Source organism: Sardina pilchardus, chromosome 19 (assembly GCF_963854185.1).
Source record: "Sardina pilchardus chromosome 19, fSarPil1.1, whole genome shotgun sequence".
NCBI classification, from domain to species: Eukaryota; Metazoa; Chordata; class Actinopteri; order Clupeiformes; family Clupeidae; genus Sardina; species Sardina pilchardus.
This window is the reverse complement of record NC_085012.1, coordinates 6,127,800-6,153,514: the sequence shown is the minus strand read 5'-3', so window position 1 is coordinate 6,153,514 and position 25,715 is coordinate 6,127,800. Positions and strand designations below refer to the sequence as shown.

Genomic DNA, 25,715 nt, shown 5'->3' with positions numbered 1-25,715 from the left:
CAAGGTCAGCCTTCTGCTGCTGTTCCTTGCCACCTGAAACCTCCTCATTGGGATGGAGCCGTCGTGGTTCCCTCTGGCGCTCCAAAGACTGGCTTCCCGCTCGGCCTCCTTGTTGCTGTCTCCAGCCTCTTGCCTCAACGCGCTCAATTTTCTCCCTCTGCTTTCAATCGTTCTGAAACTAAGCACAATGGGGGAACACTTCATTAAAACTCGATTGTGAATCATTTTGATGTTTCAAACGTGAGCTTGCTTTTAACACAGGCCCACATACAGTATTGCTCAGAGCTCAGTTTTGATTTTGACAAAGTCGGGTTTGGTGTTGTGAGCTGATATCTTCACCCAGAGTTGAATAAGCTTTATCCGGGAGACTGTTCAGCTCAATTTTCTGTTCGTTACTCTCCATTTCTGTTAACTGTTTGTCCACAAATGTGTCTAGATCATTGAGAACAATCAAGACATCTTCAGGGATTTCCATGGGCAGAGTTAGTCCTTCTGCATGCTCCCTCACCCACTCCTCCAGTCTAATTCTGCCATTTTCCACCTGCTTCAGCTCCCTTATCAGGAGCTTTTCAAGTTCCTTTTTGGTCTTCTTTTTGGAATTCTTTTTTTATTTTCATCCATATCCATGTCAACGTTAACTCCCAAAGCCTCCAGCTCTGTCTTAAGTTCATCCCGTCTGCATTTGTGGAAGTGTTTCTTAATTGGTGTATCTGAACCCTGCTCATCCTGCCGTGCGTGCTGCCAGGCAGCAGGCCAAAAACCAACAGAACCACATTAGAATCAGATTGGCAAAAGTTACAATCTAAACATCAAATTGCCAAAAAATCTGAAACCAGCCAACGAGGTGAGGGATTGCCCACAGTGGCCAATCAACAACCAACCAAACAAACCTTACATCCCCAGCTGCCCACAGCACCTGTCGTGTTGACCGGCCATACAGGCTAGTTCAAAACTCTTTTCCTCAGTGATTCCTCATTGGGGGAATGAGTTGCCCGATGATTTGTGTTCTTGCCATCCTTACAGAGAAAGTCCCGCACACCGTCCATTATGCATGCAACAAGCATTTATTATCACAGTGTTTCGGTCATGTGTAGCGCTTCCTCAGGTAAATCTCTTCTAAAGTTCTTGCAATCCCCCATTCCCCTGTATTGCTTGTATTTGCCTAATTTGCAATTTTCTGTCCGTTTCACTCAAACTTAAATCTACTGTTCCTATCATTCACCAGCAAGAGTTATCCTTATTATCCTCAAGCAAAACCGCCTGTCATTTTAAACCCTAATTATGTCCCAAGGTGTAGCAACCCTGGGTCACGCTAGTTTTACCACCAGAGAGAATACGCTTTAAAGAGTCATGAGTCATTCATAGCTTACACCCACCCATTGGCTGAGGCTCTGTGGAGTTCGGAAAACATCATAAGTGCCTCCTACAATGAATTGCATGTGGTTATCATCCATGGCCCATTGCTCACCAAGCTCTATCCAGGGTCACTTACTGTGGAATTGTACCACTTGACTACTCTTATTCCATGATAGACAGAATCACCTCACCATTAATATAACACCTTCTCACATGTTTCCCCCTCTTAAAGGTATACTATGCAACGTTTTTCAGTTAATCAATTTGTTTCATACTGTTATATATGATTAAATGAGTCAATACCGGTCAAACAATGTTTTTTCCGGCCGCCCTAGTGGTCTGTAGCCGTAGAACCACGCTTGCAACTTCAGGAATCCTCGGGCACGCACCCATGGATCAGGAAGTCGCATGTGAAGTCTCGAAACCGGCGTTGCAATCGCCAATCCTGCATAGTTTACCTTTAATAGATACATATCAAAATATAAATATTCAACTTAACCCATAGCCAATGGGTGCATAGAGCCATTGTTGTCAGTGTTGTCATCCACATAGTCTCAGATGGGAAGTAATTGCTATCCTGCAGTCTTTCACCTCCAACAGCCCATTTTGATGCCCATATAACTACGTAGCTACATTGTTATGGTGGAAATCAATGGTGTAATAGGGTAACCTACTGTACATCCAGCCATGATGCTGCCAGGGTGTGGTGTACTTACTGTAGGCTACCTGTGCTGAAGCACAACTGTATGTCCTCAAAATGAGCTTTAACTAATGAACTAATTAACTATTGAAGAAGGGTTTTAGATTGGCTACAGTGTGTGAGTCGCTTGATTTGATTGATCATCACTTGATTAACATCCTGTCAGTACGCTAAAATACTCACTGTTTACATTACAGAACCTTTCAAAATATGACACATGGCCGTGAACTGCAAATTTTCCGCCTAATGATCATTTATTATTTTAATTGTAGTTTATTTTATTTAATTTAGGACCTACTATACTTTTGTATAACGTGTCTATTCACCCATTTGTCATTCTTTCTCAAGGAAGCTAGAGTCTTGTTGGTTGCTTGCCACTGGTATAACCTGTGCATGTTTTCGTACAGTCTTTTTAGAGAATAGTATACACTACATGAAGTTGTGAGTGAGTGTGAAGTTGAAAGTTGATTTTACTGGGTTTGAAGGCTTGATTTAATTTGTGCATTTGCTTAAATGTCACCGTTGACACTGTTAAAGTCTTTCAAAGAGGAAGTTTCACTTATTTTTATGTGATACACTTAACCGTAATCAAACTAAAAGCATTCATATTATAGCAGTCAGCAAAAGATTTATGATGAAAGGTCTACCTGTCCATCAGTTTAATGCTTTTCTATTCTTCGCAATGTGTTTTGTCAGAATCTGTGTGAAGTTTACAGTATGTTCTAGTAGTGCACGTTCTTATAAACATATATATTACGTAAGGATGGGCTAGGGCAGTGCTGCATGTGGTCAGATGAGCTGAGATAATTTTACGGTCATTTACAGTTTTATCCAGTTATCATGATATTGGTTGGACATTTTACAGTTGGACAAAAAGGCAGTTGGTCTATCATTCTCACGTACAGCACGATTGAGGTTGATAACTCAGCATGTGTCTGTCCTTGTTTGTACTGCTCAATTGATTTAAAATCACCCATAAATGGTCTATAGAGAGATTTATGCTCAATTCCACAGTACTTTTGATGACCTTACTTATTGTGCTTTACGACTTAAATTCACGATTTCTATCATCTCATGTTATGACCAGTTCATTTGGTAAAAAGCCTGTAAAAAATGGTCATAGTGGAAAGCTTGAGTTTATATGATATTGCAACAGGGGGTAGTTGTAAAATTAAATGTAACCAATTTGTAAGATGACAGTGGCTTTTATGTGAAACAGTGGCCGTTGTATCACAGCTAGAGTTGGATGGTGTGGATATTAAAGTGAAATATGTAAACATTTAGCTCATTGGCCTGTGCTTCACTTGAAAACATAGCACCCAGGGAAGCGATGCAGCCCAAGGTTATGTGTCTGTCTTTGATGATCTCTAACCGCCCCTTTAAAGTGGAATCCTACTCGCACTGAAAGTAAAATTCTGAAGTAATGACTGCCAGTTTAGTGTACCATTGAAATAAAGACCATTACACGCCCGTTTCTTTGTAATTGATTCTTTACGCGCATGTGATCAAATGTTTGCCCTTATTCTCTGTGCTGTAACAGAAACTCATACGGCTTTTCCTGCCCGTATAGGTACCCAGGTGGTCCAGGTGACTGCGACAGATGCAGATGACCCCACATATGGGAACAGTGCCAGAGTCATCTACAGCATCATCGAGGGCCAGCCGTACTTCTCAGTGGAGCCAAAGACAGGTATTGCCAACTCCCACGGACTGCATCTGCCTTTTAGGATTGAATGGTCATGGTGATGAGATTAGTGGGCAATAGAGTTGTAAGACTGGGAAATCTGCATAACATCCTCAAGATTCACACAAGCGTGTGGGCCAAATAGCATCTTATCAGAAGACCCTGCTCTTATCTTTGGACACACAGGGTCATTGTGAGTCTAACCTCCCGTACCTAACAGCCCATACCAATGCCCTGGCCTCAGCTTAACTAATTACAGTCTTTATATCACCTAGTTTGACTCTCATGCAAGGTGACAAATTGCAGGCCAGCTGGGTAGGAGGACATGACTGGACTAGGGCATGTGCGTACAGTATGGGCTGGAGGGAGATTCAGGCTCTTGCTATTTGTCTCTTTCCTTTCCTGGAGTGAAGCCCCTCTTCTCTTCGGTGTCTTTCTCTCTTTTTTCTCTCTTTTGTTTTGATTTTCTTTATATTGTACGCATTGTTGATGTGCCTGATTTATTTGGCATCTGACTTGTGAAATTTACTTTGTCCATCTGACCTCTATCTTGTATTTGTACTGGCCTACTTGATTTGACCTTGCACCTCGTTTAATTGGCATTTGATACGTTTGTGCTTTACTAATAATGCTAATGACTTGTTGATTAATTCACCTTTATATCTCCTTGACTGCCAGGCCACTATTTGGCCACTACCCGATAAACTACTTATGATGAGAGGTCAATTTATTATTTTCGTTGTGTCAGATTAATAGTTTCTCACATTGCTTACCACTGTAGCATGGTTCTGTTAACCATAATATTCAAGAGGTGTTTAACCTTTCCAGTCAAAATGTTTATTTTCCCTGAATGCTATTGGGCTGCCTTAAAGTGTAAAAGGCCTTTTTTTCCCCTTTTTTATTTTTCCAAACTTGATATACAAATATTAGCCTTCTGGAGTAAAAATGTTCTTTGAAATCACCCTCAAATAATGAAGGTGTCTACTGCACATCCATCGCCAGCTAGGCCAGGTAGTCAGAGCAAGTGTGGAAATGTGAGAAAACAAGTCAAGGAAAGTAAAGGTCAGGGCGTCTCTCAGCTGAGCGCTGTTTCTCCTGTCTTATTGAAGTGCGATGGCTCAACCTTGGCTGCCAGGCTTGAGTAATAGTATGAGATCAAGCATGCTCATTGCACGGTCTGGGTGCATTATAGATGCTTGGAGTACTGTATGTGCAACATGCCTCTCTGAATGGCCAGGCTCAGGGCGCTATTTCAGGTAACATATTTCATATTTTTAAATCCGCAGTTGTCTTTTGGAAACGCCGCAGAATCTGAAATATCAAGAATTTTGTGTACATTTCTGCAAGTGATGGTCTGCCATTTGTGTTACGGAGCAACTTGTCGGTCCCTTACATGTGCACTGTTAGTCTTTCTGTGATGCTGTGGAACACTATGGTTGTGTAGTTACAGTACCACATGTGTGCTGTTGTTACAGTATATACATATATTATGTTGTTATATACATATTGTATATATACATACTGTATATATGAAATATAAATATGGACACCGGTCAGAGTTACCTGTTATCTTTAGTAGATTGGGCTTAATGGTGGTTTGACTACTCATCAGCAAGCGATATAGGAATTTATCAGCTATAAGATCACACTCAGTGCCCTGACTTCAAGTGCCTTTGCCAGTTGTTCTGTGCCAAAATAAAGGTTTGTGTGTGTGTGTGTGTGTCAAAGACAAAGGCCAAATATTGCCACTAAAGCATGCCCAAGACTGTTTTTTAGCCCCATTCCCAGGAACAGATCCATGGTGAAGGTTTGCCAGCTAATATATTCGTCTTTCGAGAAACCAATCTGCTCACTGTCACATTAGTGACTTTACATTTTGACAAGAGTACAGTCCGACAGGGCTCGGTGTGGTGTCTCAGGGCGCCTGCATTACCATGGCTACATTCAGCACACACGTTTCTGTTTCACAGCAAATCTCATATGCAAAAGCAACCGTCAAATGCATATGAATCAATATTGAACATTTCAATATTGAGACATGTTAACAAGAAACAAATTATGTTCTTGCAGACCATCCAACAACATTTCCATACATTAAGATGTGGCTCCATAGCACAATATATTGAGCTGAAGTATTAAATTCATGAAGCATAGTGGAACTACTATTGCCTGGAAATCCAGGTTGGTTTCAGATTTATTGGGACATATTTCCTTAATCTAAGCAGTCAAAACAATGAAGTACAGCATAAAAAGATCAGAGAGTATTCATCAAAATGCACGTTTATGGACTGCCCGAGATCAATATGGATAGTTCTGGCTGATAAACTCGCAGTCCATCAATGCATATGCATGGCCATGAGAAGGGAGAGCTCGTTTTCAAAGAAGTGATTTGCTTTGAATAGAGTTTTAAAAAGTCATCTATTGGAAAATGCCCAGCAGAGAAATATTTCCCCATCCTCAGACCCCTGATTGAGGGGAGGAAATGAGCGCACATTTACATATATCTGGGACTGCAGGGGGAGAAGGATGGGTTTTTAGCTAGGAAGGCTGCACATGTAAAGCTATACCTGGCACAAGAATGGAGGTCTAGAGGACCGGACAATGTATAAATGCATATAATATTCAATAGCATTTGATTGAGAGATGTTTAACCAGCGGGGTGTCTAAATTGCCTTCTTAGAGCAGTAATTTGCCATATGAGAGGAGCTTTTCTGGCAGTAATGTGGTTTGATGGCTGGCATGGTCCTCTTCTGAGTAAGCCCTCCACATAATGCAATTAACGGTCCTACTTGACTTCATGATTCATGTAAGAAACAGCGTGTGTTTGAACGTTGCATGTATGTAACTGTGATCTCCTTATCCTGGTTCATTCTAATAATGGCTGCCCTTTGACTGGCTCAGCTTATTGATGCTTGAACCCCCATAGGATGCTAAACTTGTCGAATGATGGCGAACAGGCCATAAAGAAAGCTAAGTTACAGAAGACAGAGAATGAAAATAAATATGCCTTTATTATTATGCAGCCCTCATATTTCTCTAGATTAGTCCCGCAAAGGTACTCTCTCTATATATATTTATATTACATGTTAATGTTGCTAACAAATTACTGGACCCTGAAGTGAGAGCAGGAATGGCCCCCTTGGTGTCTTTGACATAGTGCCAAGTCTGGGTAGCTTGACCTAATGCCCAGACTGGTGCTACTCTAAAGTGATTAAGTGGATGAGGTATAGTGGAAAGGGACTTGGGCAGGGAAGGGGGCTTGTGACCCAGAGGTTGAAGTTGTGTGTCTCTGGCTCTCTTTGCTTCAGCAAGTCTCTTTTCCAAAGTCCTTAATCCCAAATTGAATCCTCAAGGTGTCCTTGGGAAAAAATGCTTAATCCTGGGAAGCTTCACTTCACTAACTGGCCAATGGTATGAATTTATTAGAGAACCCAGGGGACAGTTACTCCTGTTGAATGTGCCTGTTTAGCAAATGATGTTCGCAGTGGAAAACTAGGAGAGGAGACTCACTCAGAGTTCTCTCATCATACAGAGAGCAGTGACTAAGCAGGACTAATTCTGAATCCGAACACACGTGTCGTGCACACACAGGACAAGAATTGCACATGGCGTGCTTTGGCGAGGTTGATTTAGATCATTCTCTCATGTCTTAATGATGGCCTCGAGGCCAGGGAGGCCTGCAGTAAGTCACTACTGTATGCCTGAACATGAAGGTAAAGAGGAGCATTTCAATTTGGACACACCTGATACTTTTCATATTGAGGGTGTTTAATGATTCCCCTTTATCTCTGGGGCTCCGCTCGTCAAAAAGAGAACTGTTTTGAATTCAGCGTGTGTACGGGCAGGGAGGAAAAGACCTAGCCGCACTGATATCCGGTTAGTTTGAGTATCTGTTTTCCAATGCCACTATTATTAAATATAGGTATAGTCTCTGGGCGTCCAGCCTCACTGTTTTTATTAAATATATGGTTTACTGAGCAGGGCCACTGCCATTCTGATGACACTGTGCACATCTTCAGTGAGGCATCATGACAAAATCTGTTTCTTTCTCATCTTTCACATCGATTCTTTTAATGTTTAATATGAATTGACTGAGCCACAGTAACCTCAACTGGCTCGTCACAACAGGCATGAAGGTGCATGTTTAGTTGATAATGTGTAACCTTCAATAAAGGGTTTTGTATATTTTATAATATAGGGATTAAATAGACCTATATGCAGTGCATTGTATTTTAGAATTGAGGCAGGCAGAAACAATAATTTCATATTTTATATCTCATTATTGATATATTTTCTATGGTTTACTGGGATTTGTTTTATATTAATTGACATATTCTTTTTGGGTTGCCCCATGCAATGTTTCGATTTCACCAGGAGGCTTCTTTATTGACCCTGTGCCTGACAGATGCTGTTTGTCAGTAGAATTGGATTTCCTCTACAGCCCCACTGATATGCATGCACTGATAAATACATACTCTCCAGGACATGTTCGGGTCCTCTCACATACAGCAAAGGTAAATTCCCAGTTGCACTGAGCACGGATTTCCCAGTTTGAGGCCTTGGCATTTCAATAACTGGATAAAGTACACGTAAGCAGACTGCCTAGGGGCACGGACAAAGTGCAGCCCTCATGTTTGAGATGTCCTGCTACCCACTAGTAGCCTTACCCAGCTGCCCAGACACACACACACACACACACATGCGTGCGCGCACACACACACACACACACACACGGAGACCCCTAGGCTGCTCTCAAACACATCCCGTCTCCCTTGCTTCCCCTCTCTCAGCCAAATGTCAAGGATGGTGTGCTTCCTCCAGAGAAACCCCACTCCGCGCGAGCCCCCCCCATGCCCCCCCCCCCCCCCCCCCCCTCTCCTTCTCTGCAGTCGGCCACCGTTGGCAAGGAAGAGACAGGCAGATAAATGCATGTTGGCTGCGCTGTGTTTGGCTGTGCGCCGGAGGCCAAGTGTGATGGCATGACATGGGTGCCCGTACTGCAATGTCGATGCCGGGAGTTTTAATCATTGAGCCCCCTCCCCACTTCCTTGAATGACACCGGTGCACACAAGATGCAGAGATAGTACAGAGGGAAGAGAAAGAGAGAGAGATAGAGAGAAAGAGAGAGAGAGAGGTAGAGAGTGAGAGATAGAGAAGGAGAGAGAGATAGAGAGAGAAAGAGAGAGATAGAGAGAGGAAGAGATAGAGAGAAAGGTAGAGAGAGGAAGAGATAGAGAGAAAGGTAGAGAGAGGGAGAGAGAGAGAGAAAGGTCGAGAGAGGATTATGCATTGAGGAATTGAGGAGTGTTCTGGAAGGACAGGGAGAAAATGAAATGGGAAGCCTGAAGCAGCGGTATGTAGAGGGGTTATGAGCAGGATAGACAGAGAGAGAGAAAGAAAGAGAGAGAGAAAGACAGTGGACAGCAGGGCATGGTGTCTCCTCAGGAGAAAAAAAAAAGAAAAAAGTCATGGCAGGGGATTAGCAGTATCGCGCTGTGAGAAATATGAGCTTTGTCAGGTAGAGGGTAGACAAAGAAAGAAGGAGAGGGAGGCTGAAAGGGAATACAATACGCTGGTAAAAGAATTCATATGACTATTAAAGCCGCACTCTTCAGAAACGGTGCACTGATACGGAGTAAGGACGATATATGAGACGAGAGGCATATTGGCCTAATAGGGTCATTCACTTTATGTTTCCACTTGCATATGCTCTTCACACTGAAAGTGTCCAGTGCCCTTGGCCCCGTCACAGCTCTGCCTTAGAGTCCACTCTCACAGCTCTGGCCTCGGATTTAAATATTGGACACTATTCTTTATTTAAATGTAGCTAGCCCATGTGCTGTATCTGTTCTTAAAATACACTGATGATGTTCATTTTAACACACTGAAATCAAAACATTAATCTTAAGATCAAGCACGTATATGCCGGTATGTCTAGCAACACCATTACAGCAATCAGGATTTTTATAATTTCACATCAGTCTTCTTCCCTGGTAGACCTGCAGGTCTTTTCCTCTATCTGTTATATCTCAGTTTCTTTCTAGTCCTGTACAAATCTTTGTAAAAGTTATCAAGGTCTTCTGAGATATCTTTCTGAATCTGTCCCACTTTTTGCACTTGCACCATGACCATTTGATCAGTGATGAGGGTACCCTTCCTGAAGCACACAGCACAGGCACTCAGGGCTTGCTGCTCTCACTGAAGTAAAACCTTGGGTTCACATCAGTGGGCAGTAATTGGCAGGAGGGGGTTGCATTGCTGTATAGAGCGGGCCGGTGGGCTTGAGTTCAAGGAATTTAGGTAAAGATTAATCGACATATGCCTTGATTTCAAGTGAACACGTGAAGAGCTTTTGGTAACACTTTATTTGAAGGGGTCTACATAAGGGTGTCATGTAACCGTCATAAGAATGACATGACACATGTCATGCACATTAATGACACATTATTGACGTTTATGACTGTTGTCATAATGTGTCATTCGGTTTTTGTTATGTCAAGTTGACATTGTTTGGGCGTCATCATTATGACAACTTGACATTAGGCAAGATGACATTATCTGACGGCGTCTTTGTCATGACAACTTGACATTAGGCAAGAAAATGTAATCCGTTTACAATATTGTCATGACAACTTGACATGTAACTGTGTTTGGCCTGACTTATCTTCTAGGTTTTTTAAGTGATGAGCCTGAACAATTGGCTGTCATGACACGTTTATAAATTGGTCATGAATACTTTTCTTGACCTCAACTACAGTGGTACAGTTTTGACTTGTCATTAAGCTGTCACAAAGAACTATTACTGACCAAAATAGTTTTCTGACAGTGTCATGAATACTTACCTTTGACCTCAAGTACAGTGAACCATCTGAGATGTTTCCTGAACATGTCATGAAGTGTCATTACACTGTCATGTAGGTTTCATTGTACATTTTTCGAACATTGAGTCTAATTTCAAGTATAATAACAACAAACACCATACTAAAGTCATGACTTCAAAGAGTTTATTTCAGCAATTAATTTTGCAAAACATATACATTGTAGCGCCTCATTGCCATGGGTAGCTATCCTGAGTTCTTTAAAACACCCTTAGCTTAGTGATCCCACAATTATATGCAAATTCTATTCACTCTTATTTACACATTCATCACACATGCATTACACTCAATCTTCAATAGTTTTCAATAGGCTAACTTTCAGTTTCAGGTATCAAATGTAATACAACCAACATCCAAGCAAACAATGGTTTTCTCTTTCATTAAAATAAAATACCAAACCCTATACTATGGCCGGCAGTTATTAAGTAAATAAATAAAAAAATGAGTAGGCTACCCAACCAGTTGTCAAGAGTTCGCGTGGCAGGCCTGTAACGTTGCTAGTGTGCGTTGAAGCCTAAAACCAAAACGGCTCTTTCACGCCACTCCAGCAGCGCAACAAAGAAAACTCAGCGTGTAGGATGTAATGGATGGACCAGATGGACAGACGTCTTCAGCGAGGCTGGTGGAGGTTCCGAGGATAAGTGGCCATGCAGGCTATCTCACGCAAAGTCAGTGGCATCGTGCTAGCAGCTAGCTAGGTCTTGCTAACTAGCTGAAGGCTTTATACTCGTGGGAAATTCTCGTCTCGAAGTTTTCACTTCCAACACAACTTCACTGTCTAGCAGTAATGTTTAAGTAAGCGTTTTACCCACTAAACACAAAGGCTATATTCGTATCAGGCTGCAGTAAACCTTTCCCGCTCAGCAGTTGTTCTCTCTTCTTCTCCCTGGTGTTGTTTCTTATTTCCTGATTACCCTTGACCTCTAGCTCAATCCTCATTGGCTCAAATAATACAAATGTAACATAAACTACACATTTCTATCCTTTTCACTTTTAGAATCAAAACATAATATCTTGACAACATTTCAGTAACTAGGAAATTATAAACAAAATATATTCATCTAAAGCAATGCATAACGAAATTGAATAAACATGACTTGCGTGCACAAGAGTCAACGTTTAGTAGGCTAGAGATTAATATATTTTGTTTATAATTTCCTAGTTACTGAAATGTTGTCAAGATATTATGTTTTGATTTGAGCAAGATCTAGCTAGCTGCTAGCACGATGCCACTTGTCAATGACTTTGCGTGAGATAGCCTGCACGGCCACTTATCCTCGGAACCTCCACGAGCCTCGCTGAAGATGTCTGTCCATCTGGTCCATCCATTACATCTAGCCTACACCTGAGTTTTCTTTGTTGCGCTACTGGAGCTATGTGGGTGGCGTGAAAGAGTCGTTTTGGTTTTTAGGCTTCAATGCACACTAGCAACGTTACAGGCATGCCACACAAACTCTGACAACTGGTTGGGTAGCCTACTATTTAACTGCCGGCCATAGTATAGGGTTTGGTATTTTATTTTAATGAAAGAGAAAACCATTGTTTGCTTCGATGTTGGTTGTATTACATTTGATACCTGAAACTGAAAGTTACTGTAGCCTATATTGAAAACTATTGAAGATTGAGTGTAATGCATGTGTGATGAATGTGTAAATAAGAGTAAATAGAATTTGCATATAATATAATTGTGGGATCACTAAGCTAAGTGGTTGTAAAATATTCAATTTGTTTATTTAATATTTTAAAGAACTCAGGATAGCTACCCATGGCAACGAGGCGCTACAATGTATTATGGTTTTGCAAGATTCGTTGCTGAAATAAACTCTTTGAAGTCATAACTTGAGTATGGTGTTTGTTGTTATTATACTTGAAATTAGACTCAATGTTCAAGAAATGTAAAATGTACAGAAATGAAACCTACATGACAGTGTAATGACACTTCATGACATGTTCAGGAAATATCTCAGATGGTTCACTGTACTTGAGGTCAAAGGTAAGTATTCATGACACTGTCAGAAAACTATTTTGGTCAGTAATAGTTCTTTGTGACAGCTTAATGACAAGTCAAAACTGTACCACTGTAGTTGAGGTCAAGAAAAGTATTCATGACCAATTTATAAACGTGTCATGACAGCCAATTGTTCAGGCTCATCACTTAAAAAACCTAGAAGATAAGTCAGGCCAAACACAGTTACATGTCAAGTTGTCATGACAATATTGTAAACGGATTACATTTTCTTGCCTAATGTCAAGTTGTCATGACAAAGATGCCGTCAGATAATGTCATCTTGCCTAATGTCAAGTTGTCATAATGATGACGCTCAAACAATGTCAACTTGACATAACAAAAACCGAATGACACATTATGACAACAGTCATAAACATCAATAATGTGTCATTAATGTGCATGACATGTGTCATGTCATTCTTATGACGGTTACATGACACCCTTATGTAGACCCCTTCAAATAAAGTGTTACCGAGCTTTTTTTAATGATAAAATAGTTATGGGGTATTTGCATCAGGCTTATCGTGTGTGTGTGTGTGTGTGTGTGTGTGTGTGTGTGTGTGTGAGTGTGAGAGGGCATGTGTACATAAGATCTTAAGGCAGATGTAGAAAAGAAGCTTTCCTAAATCTAAAAATAGTGTATTGATTGAAAAGATGGAAATGTGTGTGAACCAGAGATTCGGGTCAGTTTTATGGTTCTTTTTTTTTTTTTTTTTTTTTTTTTTGACATATTGACATATCCCAGACTTATTTCTTTGAAATATACTACAGTATAATGCAGAAAGAGAATAATTAGTTTAAAATAAATTGATAGATTTATTTTACCAGTCTTACATAGACAATTTAGATAGGGAGTTACCTCTCTAGGGAGAGAGGCGCGTATGTGTCTGTCAATACTTCATTTTGTATTGTTGTCAAAGACTTAACAGGATTTTAAAGAAGTCATTTCTAATTAAGTGAAATACCAAGATATGTTTAGTACTTCACTACATCAATATGTTGGCCTTTCAAAGGTGCGTTACAAATGCATTGTGTAGTCTCTATTTGTTTGTCATTTGTTACTTCCGCTACCTTTTGTTCTCTGGTCATGACGTTTGCTGTGCCCTACAGCATCTGTCTGGCCATTGTGGTGATTTCTCTACTGTGAGGTAATGAAATAAAACTGATTTGTGTGAAACTTTTAATAGATGAAAAAGTAATCTGTAGCCTTAGAAAAAAATTAGATTAAGATCTTACGCTAACAATGGTTGAATCACTTATAGAACAATGCATGATGCAAATGAAAGCATGTCTATGTTGACAGTGAGAAAAGAGTAGGCATAGCCAGGAGAGCCTGTCGGAGATGCTGTTAAAGAGTTATGTGTGTGTGTGTGTGTGTGTGTGTGTGTGTGTGTGTGTGTGTGTGTGTGTGTGTGTGTGTGTGTGTGTGTGTGTGTGCTTTCTTACATGCATAGTAATCTCACACTTTCAATGAGATTTCACATTAAAATACTTTGCAAATAAATTGCATAAATATTTGAAACTCATTAACTTTGAATCCAATGATAATTGCTTGAAGGGGGATTAGAATGATGTTTTGCATTAAAGCCTTTCAGTAATTTTATGGGATTATTCCGATTTTCATCTTCAGTGAATTGGAGATAAAGTTATGATTTCATTTTATTAGAGTAGATATTCTTTCACAAGCAATTTTGTCCGAGGGCCTGTTGTAATTGCTTTATGTACCAGCTGCCTGATATATGTGTGTGATTTGGAGAGAGTGGTCTTCTGTAATAAAAGACATTTTTCTACAAGAAAGTTGGTGGAAGCAGGTATTAAAAAACTAATTTTATGTGCAAAGAAACTTGTATTAAGATATGCTTGAGGAACTCATTTTTGAGTTATCAAAGGTCTATATGAGTACTGTCTCATTGTTTTATAACATTTCTTCAATGGAATTCCTATGATGAAAGATCTTTGTTGGATGTTGTAACAGCCATTTGCAAAAAAAAAGAAGAAAAGATGCATCTATTTAATGTAATCAGTTCACATTATGCCAAATAAGACTTACCAGACACCACTCTATGGTTAGCCTGCCTCAGGAATGTCTTAGGGAAGCACATATCCATTCCCTGAAAAATCTCTGCTCTGCAGGCATCGTGAGGACAGCCCTTCCCAACATGGACCGCGAGTCCCGGGACCAGTATCTGCTGGTGATCCAGGCTAAAGACATGGTTGGGCAGATGGGAGGCCTGTCAGGAACCACCTCTGTGACGGTCGTGCTGACAGACGTGAATGACAACCCGCCGCGCTTCTCCCGCAGTAAGGCCCCTATTTGTGTTGTGTTGTGTTGTTTGTTTGTTTGTTTGGGTGTTACATTATACAGTCTTTGCAGATTTTTAATTAGCATCCCATCATTTTTGACGACAAAATCAAATGCGAACGTACTCACAGGAGAGAGTGTAAAAATTAATGAGGTGCATTGTAGATACTGTAAGATGAAAGGGACGGGATGTTTCTCTCTGCAGTGCATCCAACATGTACATGCATGAAAGCACATTGGGTTTGAACACAACAGTGTCCCAAGCTGCTCTTATTTGCCACATCCCTCTGATCATCCCTCTTCCATTTGCGTATGGTCGGACCTGTTGGTCATTCTCGTTTATTATCAAACCTTCCCAAAGACTTCAGATATGAGCCCAGGAGGTCTCCACTCTGCTCCTATATGCCTCCTACCCTGTCTGAATGCTGAGGGCAGTTTTTACACCTGGATCCTGGATCGTGCCCACACACACACACACACACACACACACACACACACACATTCACACACACGCACGCACAAACACACACACATTCACGCACATGCACACACACACTCACACACACACACACACACACACACACACACACACACACACACACTCACACACACACACACACACACACACACTCACACACACACACACACACACACACACACACACACACACACACACACACACACACACACACACACACACACACACACACACACACACCACCACCACCACCTCCTTCTTCATCATCAGCCTATTTCACGGCTTTGCTAATGGGTTCCAGGCGAGGCTCAGGGATTCAGGAGGGCGAAGGTGCCTGGTGTGATAATCCCAGCCTGCTGTAATCGTTTTCGCCGCTGATAGTCTGGCGACCAGCAGCTCTGTCTCTGTAATGCTGCCCATCGGACTGTTAGCTAGTTGGCTTACTTTCGCTGAGCTTATGAAGGGACGGGAGTCGAGACCGCAGGGGATCGGGAAAGGCTGGGGAGACACACCGAACTTCAGCTTTCCACAACAGGTGCGCAGTCAACACCCGTTGCTGACTCGCTGTCTGGCTCTGGCGTGCGGCTGAGACCGTGCAGACACATGGTGATGAGCCCCAATCACCGGGGCGTTATCAAAACACCACGAGTTCGGTTTAGGTTTAGAGAAATGTGGGAACGTCTGAGGACACAGGCGTGTGAATTTGAAGGGGAATCGGAAGAGAGACGCATTGGGAGACACAAGGAATGTATTAAAGATGCAACAATAACTTCAAGCAACAATTCTACAGGCAGTTGTACCCTTTCATGCTTCATTAAGGTCTTTGGATTCTTGTAAATATTTGCACACTTTGATTCACTTTGAAGCTCCCCAAAGCTTCCACACCTCTGCAATATGAGACCTGTGTTTCAATCAAATTATTTAGCTATTCTGAAATGTGTTAAAATACTTTCTTCAACAGAGACATCGTCTGTGTGAAATATTACAGAGCCCTCTGGGTACTGGCATCTTAGGCAAGAGTTAACCTCCAGAGACGGCAAAGTTGTGAGAAATAGCGTATTGAATATCTCCACTCCGCCACTGTTCATCTTTGCAGAGTCTTATCAGTACACGGTGTTGGAGTCGCTGCCTGTGGCCTCCGTGGTGGCCAAGCTGAAGGCAGCAGATGACGACGAAGGCACCAATGCGGAGATGGACTACCGTATCGTGGACGGAGACGGCCCCAGCGTCTTCAACATCACCACCGACGAGGAGACCCAGGAGGGAGTTATCATTTTGCAAAAGGTACATCATCAAGAATTCAGCATTTCACCAGGGCTTCTCTGTTAACGTTGTTTTTTTTTTTATTTGAGAGGGTTTATTTAGAGAAGAGTGAAATGAATGGTAACAGCTGATTTTCAAAGCTAGATTATATTACAGGCTGTTTTTAAGACATAAAACTGTGTCTGTGTACAGTGTATCAGGTGGTTAAAATGTAGAGCATGCAAATGTGATGCATGTTGCTGTGGTCCCTAGTTTGACACACTGGCATACAGCACTATCAGATGATGGAAAAACGATCTAGCGAAGCTGCTCTGTGACTCAGGGAGGAAGAGCATGTATCGCTGAGCTTTCAGCAAATCGGGTTATGCTTGTAGTAGAGCTCAGCAAGTGTTGTCAAGACTTAGCAGCAGAGAGGGCCAAGGTTGCTGTTAAATTGACAACGGCCAGTGGAGAACATGGACATAAAAATCTATAGAGATGAGCCACATCTTGCTGAAGAAGATAAAGAATGTCTTAGCGCTGCTTTTCTGTCACGTTGACTACTGAGGGAGCTGATTCGCTTATTGGATTTTCATTCTCATAATTATCCTGCTGTCTTAGGGGCCACTTGTTACATTTACTTTAAGTCGTTCATAAGAAATTAGATGGCTCCAACATGTGTCCGCTGCAGTTTGTTGTCGTACTGTACTTTAAAGAAATTGGTATGCCATTTGTGTCTTTCAAAATCTTTTTTAATGAATTATTAATTTTATAAGTCATCACTCAGGGGGTCTTATTAAAAATGCCATTTTGCAGGAAACCTTTAAGCCTATATCAAACAAGAGCCCATTTATGGCCATCAGTATGGATTTTCTAAAGTTCATTTTAAATCTGGCAATCATTGTAAAGCTTTTGAATGGAGTGTTCTGTAGCTTGCCTGCGCAGCATCATATCAGCATATCGCAGCATGCAACAGTATAGAAATGAACAGATGTCCTCAATGTGGCTGCAAAGATCAATGTGTTTAGTCAAATAATTCCAGCGAGTTGTTACTGCTAATCAAAGAAGAACATTCTTAGTGGCTCATCCACCATCACCCTGCCACTGAAAAACAAGTTGTTGTCCAGTGTTGAACTGATAAGGGACATAGCACAGCTTTAACTCCAGTGCCCTGTCCTCTTTTGAATCTCGCTGGAGATGTAGCTGTTTGATGTTCGCTGCTTATAATAAATGTAAGGGTAGCAAATTAATATCGCCTGATGCTTGACAGCTTTCCAGAAATCCTGCTTGATTGGAATTGACCAAGTATTGAATAACTGTCTTCAAGTGGCAAACAATAACTATAGCAAAGAGTTTTGTTTTGATTGTCCGCAGTGCCCTGGAGGTTACTTGTATTTAATAGATTTGCAATTAATAGGTACCAATCATTTCGAGTGAAAAGAATCGGTACAATCCGTTTTTCCATCAGATACTGTATGTACTGAGAATAAGCATGTTTGGCTTGGTAGCTGTCCGTGGTCCTGGAATGCCAATAATGGGGAAGCATGCTAGTGGTGAGTGCTGACAGCCCCTATATGGATGAGGGGTGATGTGAGCTTAGAGCTACCACTGACATGGAGGAGGAGGGGGTGGAGGGGGGGGGGCAATGCTGGAACATGTGCTGTAACATAATGGGCAAGTGAGATGAGTGATGGTGGTCAATCAACCCTGTGGGCTCCTTCCCAACTTTGATTAATAAAATATATATGTGGTAAGACTTTACAGTAAGGGTACATGAATGATCATTAATTCATGGATGATTTCATTAATGATTTATGCATTATTTCACTTATTTATAGCCAATGAATCATCAGGAATTTACATGAATTCATAGTCTCTCATTCATTGACCTTTGTACCTAACGCTTTAGTGGATGTGTTTTTCATGAATTAGGTCACACATTAATGACTCGTGTCAATTCCTGATGATTCCATGCATTAATTCATGATAATTTATGTATGCTTATTTCCAGTTAATGGAAATATGTGAATTTGTCGACATACTGCTGTCATTAGTGATATGTCTACCTGCACTTTTGTACTGCATGTTTTATACTGTGTGTGGTCCCATATGCTCACTTGTTGTGTCTTGGCATCTGTACAACATTTGGCTTCTCATCATTCGCTTAAAGTTTACGTTTCTTAGAGCAATGATGGACAGGTGGGGCTCCCTTGATCAAAGTGGGGAATGAAAGAAAAAGTTTGAGAACTACTGATTTAAACATGGACACTTTGTAATCTGAATTTCTCATTCACAGCCTCTGGACTTTGAGACCAAGAGCAGCTACACCCTCAAAGTAGAAGCCACCAATCGCTACATTGACCCTCACTTCCTGACCTACGGTCCCTTCAGTGACACGACGATCATTAAGCTCATAGTAGAGGACATCAACGAGCCGCCCATCTTCTCCACGCCACTCAGTAAAATGGTGGTGTCAGAGGCTGCGAAAGTTGGCACCATAATCGGGAGCGTCTCAGCTCGTGATCCAGACGTTACCAACAGTGGCATCAGGTAAATCAAATCAGTCAATCAATCATTCATTCATTCATTCTTTCCATACCCCCATCTCATTTTTGTCTCTCTCAGAAATGTATTTTACTGAAATTATAATTTCATGTAGATTTTTGAAGTGAATTTGTTCACATACAGTATATGACAGGAGGATGCATAGTTTGGGGAGTAGTGGAATAGCAATTCTCTCTCTCTCTCACTGACAATCACTTTTTCTCCCTCTCTACCTCCGTACTGACTACAAATCACTGTTAGACACTTTTTATCTGGCATGATTTTCTGAAGTGTAGGTACTAGCATTCAAAACAGCTCTCAGCGTCCTCGCAGTTAGTCTGGCTACAGCTACTCTCAAGGGCTCTCTGAAGCATGTCAGCAATGATGTTCCACAGCTATAGAGGACATTACCAATATCCGCTGCCCATGGCTGATAGTCTATTTGAGAAAGACAGAACTCCCCAGTGGTGTAATAGCCACCAGAAATGCATGCCATATCAGATGTGGTCTTCAAAAAGAATTTTACCCAGACACAGGTTGTCTAAATTCTAATGGAATTCAAGGAAAGGTCAGAATTGATGTTTATATTTGCGACCAAATAAGAAAGGATTAAATTAATCAATTGTCCATGTAATTGTATTCAAATATGAAATATGGTCTCCTCTGCAGCTTCTATATTTTGTTGTTGATATTATTTTTTGTGGAATGTTGCTTTGCCATGTATGGGCACTGGATTGCAGGTGGGATCCACCAGAGGGATCTGCTAAAGAGCTGTTCCCAGCATTCCAAATCACAAACGGTGCCTTTCTGCTCAAAACCCGGTGCCATTTACACTTGGGACCTCTTCAAATTATGCGCTAATTGAAAGAATATTGCATGGGGCTCTCACTTGGGCTGTTATGATTGTCTGTAATTTTAATCAGAAAATCAAATTACTTGACCATTGTGGTTGTAAATTGCCTCCTTTTGCTTATGCACTCTCCTCACCCCACGCTTCATTCTCCTGATTGAAATCACATTACAATACAGGAACTGCTCGAGCCTCTAGAGGCACACTGCATCAAACAATGTGCTTTAGATTAATAGCAGTTAAATGCTGAAGGCTTTTTCACTTTGTCACAAGCGTGTATTTATGTATTTATTTATATAGTCGGCTCTTTATTTTTTTTTTGCTGCTTTTGAAAATACTTTTGATACATTTTTACTTGTGTAGTGACATCATTTCTTTAGAAACGTTGTTGGGAAACAACTTTTGAACATTTCGAAAAGCGGCTGGAAATGGTAAATGTCCTGATGTTAGAGCTTGTTTGCGGTATGAATCACCATAATGACTGTCACATCTGGCAGAGAAATGAGAACTGACTAGCACTTGTTGAAAGTCGAGTAATGCATGAGCTGTGATTTGAAACGGTTTTCCCCCCACAAACGTTCATCTATTCCCTACAAAAGCTCATCTCAGCTATTGAAATGGCTCCTTGGGATGACGCCAATGTACTGAATTCAAGAGTACAATTTACTTGTTTGTTGTTGTATGTTGCTGTTAAAGTTAAAGCCAGTTTTGATTTCAAGGTAAATCCGAGAGAAGATTTCCAATGCTAAATGTGAACGACACTACACCTGTCCCGTGATCGCTTTTATTAACTTGTTCATTTCTGTCGGGGCTCTGCAGGTACTCCATCGACAGAAACACTGACCTGGAGCGCTTCTTCAATGTGGACGCCGCAACAGGGGTCATCAGCACCGCCAAACCTCTGGACCGAGAGGTCAACTCCGTCCACAACATCACCATCTTCGCCATGGAGAGCCGTAAGTACACATCCAGGTGTCCGTCTCTTTTATTTGTAAGCGTGTATCATAAAGGTCTTAATGTCCAGTGTCTTTTAACCTCGGCCCCCTCTTCCTCCCTTCTGTGTATTGTCATGCAACACTTGGCCCTCTGCCTGTGTTAACACTGAGGTCGTGATGAGTTTGTTGGGGAATGTTAATTCCTCTGCTTGGGATTGGCTCTGACCCCGTGGCCCCGTTGAGTGGCACTGAATGAGAGAGATGCTGAGTCAGGGCACGGGGGCGTGTTCACCCGCTGTTTATGCAAATGTGATGGCCCGGGGTGGCAGGTGACTTCAGCATTAAGGACGCCCGTCTCAAGGACAGCGGGCCTCTCCCTTTTCTTTGTTTTTAATGCAGCATTTAGAGAGTGTTTCTTTTGTACCCTTGGCACTGGATAGACTCCACACAACTGCCTCACAAATACAATTTTAATGAGTTTTGTTTTTCTTTTTTTTTTTTTTTTTTTTCTTTTTAGATTTATATGAAATGTGTACATATAGTACTCACCTTAACCTCAGGGTTGGAAAGTTAACTTTGTAAAAGTCAGATCAAATCATATCATAATTGCTCCATGGAACACAGCCAATTAGACTGTTACCCACTCTATGGTTAATGCTACTTTACAAATTGCCTTTCATTACCTTACAAATGGTTGCCCTGAATATGAATTCTGTCTCAGATGCACCTTACCGTGCGAGCTCTACAGTAAAGCATTTCTTTAAGTAAGCACTAAAGCACTAAACTGGGTTGATATGATCTGCTCTGAGTGAAAAAGACTTAACATTTTCCTTTTTCTGTTATTTATTGGTATGACATTGGAAGCTGATTTGAATACATTTGCAAGAACATGCTCTGATCCTGGCTCTTCATCTGCCCATTCACTGTGTGTGTGACAAACAAGTGACCTTATCAAAGGGCCCAATGGCCAATCATCACATTCTTAATACCTTTTAATTATTATTGTATGTCACTGGCAGTGAAATTGGTCATTTTCACCGAACCAACATCTGAAATGCTTTTGAACATCCACTAATTCTAGCCAAACATCCACCATTCTTGTCCAGGATGCCCGTTCTAATCATTCCCCCTGACATCAGCCATTTGAGGCACTTATGCGGACATGTACATTAATAATATGTTTGCTAATAACAGGTTGCCATGACAATTGTCATCTCTGCCCACACCGTGGTTTTTAATGGATGATTGAATTCCTGAGGACCATTATCCTCTTGTGTTCTCCCCCAAGTAAAAATACAGTGCGCTTTTTTAAATGTGTGTTTTTTTTTTTTTTTTTGTCTGGAAATTCTTTCCTGGTTCCAGAGGACCCGTCACAAGTGGGGAGAGGTGTGGCAATCATCACAGTGATGGACATCAATGACAACGCCCCCGTGTTTGCTATCGAGTACGAGACTCTCTTGTGTGAAAACTCTGCTCCAGGGCAGGTAAGTCTCAATCACTTGTTCATAACAACCTTTTCTATGTCCAAGGTAATTGAACCATATATGCTTTCAAAAGCATCTTTTTCATGTTTCATGCCTTTGTCAGCCTGGTAGCTGTTCCACTACTTAAGAGTATAACGATTAGGCTATTTCTTCATGGTATGGATGTTATGGCTCAGTGCTTAGAACCCTATTGAGGATTCACAATAGCCTGTGTAATTGTAGATGAGCCTCATGTGAGGCCTACTTTCTGAAGTTCACCCGGTAATCAGCAACCACGCGGGCCACCAATAATATACATGTTATACATGTACAGTATGAAGGACAAATTCACATATTGACAGAATATTTTTGCAGTCATATAAGTATTCCTCTTTTATCCCAGGGGTGTCCAACAATGGGGCAGTGGGCCAGATTGGTTGGACTGAGACCTTGTGTGGGCAGTGTGTCATTGTCATGATAATTCTCATGGTCATGGCCATCAGATTGCTGTTTGATGATACACTCCTTCACTACCCCCCACTTATGAGCAAACAAGAAACCTAGAGCTTAATTGTGTGCTTCTGTCATGTACTGCTCTTTCTGTCTTGAAATATCCTTCCATGTCAGTCTCTTTTTCACCAGCATGGAGAGTAGATAGCTATACCAACAAAATGTAATTGTTATTGTCAGCAAATAACATTTTTTTCTAGGTTTAAACTAGGTTTAATTATTGCTCATAGTCCATGACAACCAGATCTCTACTTTGTTTCCCACCTTCCTAACCCAAACATCTGGCCCCCAGGCTTTATCTTTGATCTCTGATTAAATCAGTGCATACAATCTGTGGCACAACAGTCTGAATTATATCATAGTATCAGTAAATAAGTGCACAGCACAAATAGCTTAAAAACTACTTTGTTCAATTACCCAAGTGATTAGCCTCTCTTGGTGCATATATGTCATTATGCCGTGTACTTCACTTCATTACGCTGATTACACTGTCAACACCTGACACTTTTGGCATAAATACATTTTAATATTGGCATCTGTGGTGTTAAATTAGGTTAACTAGCTGGTTCATTGTCATTCAGTTAATGATAACAACGTTCATAACCAATGCAAATATTCCTTAAGTCTAGTTGACAACTTTTCTTTATTTTATTACATAATATATAATCATAAACTGTAAAACATCAAGAGTAATACTGTTATGGCTGATAGTGCCTCATTCTAATTGCAGTAATTGGGGCATCCGTGGCCTACTGGTTTGGGCTTCAGGCTTGTAACCTGAAGGTTGCCGGTTCGATCCCCGACCAGTCCACGGCTGAAGTGCCCTTGAGCAAGGCACCTAACCCCTCACTGCTCCCCGAGCGCCGCTGGTTGGGCAGGCAGCTCACTGCTCTGGGTTGTGTGATTCACCTCACTGTGTGTTCACTATGTGCTGTGTGTTCACTAATTCGGTTGAATTGGGTTAAATGCAGAGAACTGAATTTCCCTCACGGGATCAAAAAAGTATATATTCTTTAATCTATTCTATTCAGTATATAGTTTTAAAAGTGTCTGTGCCAGCCGGGTCTCAGTTCCCATTCAGGACGTGTGCTGCCCAGGTACTCCTCATGAAGGGTGACTGGACCTGAACATGCATCATGGCATCATGCTGTCAAATCAGCGAGGCTGTTTCTTGGAATTAAAGCATATAGCTCTGGAGAGCATCGCATTAGATTGCCTCGGGGTTGTTTAGCATGTGGTCTCATGCTAAATGACTAAACATGTCTGTGGTGGTGATTTGTCTGCTTCTGGCATTTGGAAAATACAATCAGGGGGAGAGAGGGAAAGCCAGATTGCAAAACCAAATAAGAACAATTGATCAAAATGATATATTGATTTGAAAATGGCCATTAGGCAGCCTTAAATGTGCTTTTATGGTTATTTGTCAGTGTAGATTCCTGTTGCTTGTTGCACAGAGAAAGCGTATGTACATCGGCTTGATGGGTTTTTCTTTTTGGATGAAGTGCCATTTGCCGTAGCTATTTGTTTTTGCTCTTTATGGCATCTTTTCAGCGTCGCAAAAGGTGTAAATTACAGTAATGGTAAAGACTCAAGTGTCCTCAGTCCTCTGAAGCATCAGAATTACGCAATAAAACACTTATATGTGAGGAACATATTATAGTGCTGCTCTCGCCAGTGGTTTTGCCTCATCTTTGGTCTTCCGCTGGATTTTATGGTTTCTGTTTTCTATTGATCATCAACTTTATTTAAAAGCTAAGCCGCCGAGCAAGACAAAATCTGACAATTTCATCTACGGTAGTCCAATATTCTGTGTTATCGCAGGAGAAAATGGAAAACTAGAAACAGAGCTGTAAAGACACACTGATATTTGGAAACGTGACAAGATGATTATATTTGTTTTAAATGCACGGCGGCCCTATAAACCGGTGCCTGTGTAAGTAATTGAGGACATTCTTCTGTTTGGGTAGCGCGTTGATGAAGCCCGTCCCGCGGTCCCCCGAGCTGGGCGCAGGGTCAGCGCAGAAAGAGATGAAATACTAATGTTTGCCCTGCTCGGGCCGTTCTGTGGCTCTGTGATGCTGCAGATTTACGGGCCGGGCCAGGGCTCGTAATAACCTGCCATCTTTCAGAGCCTAATTAAAAGCCATCTCGCGACGGGGCCCCTCAATGGAGACGCCAGTCGTTACGGATCACCAGTGCGTCTGTCTTCTGCCATAATATTAATTGATATTATGTCGAGGACGGGCAGCGTTGGGGTGGCTGCCTGGGATAGAGGCAGAGGGTGACAGAGACGAGGGAGGAGGAGGGGTCGTGCCCTGTGATCATAGCGCTCGTCATCGCCATTTCATGCATGGCTGGCTTATGAGACTTCCTGCAACCTCTGCTCAGCTCTCTGGACACTGTTGTGTCCAGAATTACTGAATCATTTGACTCCTTGTCAGAGGCTTATATGGAATTGATTGTGCTTATTGTGACAGTAGAGATGTTAACTGAAGCCTTTAGACGTGCTTCATAGACTTTAGTGACACAATACAGAAATTATCACTCTTAAAGAAAAACAAATCTGTATTGTAATGTTGGACTCCCAAGACTTAAATTCCCTTTAGTTGTCCAAATCTTAACTCATTTATAGTATTCTTTTAGAGCTTTTCGCTTTGCTTTGGAGTAAAAGCATGAGCTGTTGATATCATATTAGAGCCATTGTGTGGACAAGTATATCCTCTTATCATTCAAACAATATGTATACTTTAAGAGGATTGTTGTAT

At 41.4% G+C, this 25,715-nt stretch overlaps 1 protein-coding gene across 1 annotated transcript in view; it reads left to right on the top strand.

The window, feature by feature from the left end:
• LOC134066528 (cadherin-7-like) overlaps nt 1-25,715 on the top strand; it is a 62,839-nt gene that overhangs the window by 23,442 nt on the left and 13,682 nt on the right. Inside the window, exons 3-8 of the mRNA XM_062521889.1 lie at nt 3,627-3,746; nt 14,760-14,927; nt 16,503-16,690; nt 18,945-19,198; nt 20,862-20,998; nt 22,340-22,461. Coding sequence (XP_062377873.1) covers nt 3,627-3,746; nt 14,760-14,927; nt 16,503-16,690; nt 18,945-19,198; nt 20,862-20,998; nt 22,340-22,461 — 989 coding nt within the window. The remainder of the gene's footprint in view (nt 1-3,626; nt 3,747-14,759; nt 14,928-16,502; nt 16,691-18,944; nt 19,199-20,861; nt 20,999-22,339; nt 22,462-25,715) is intronic.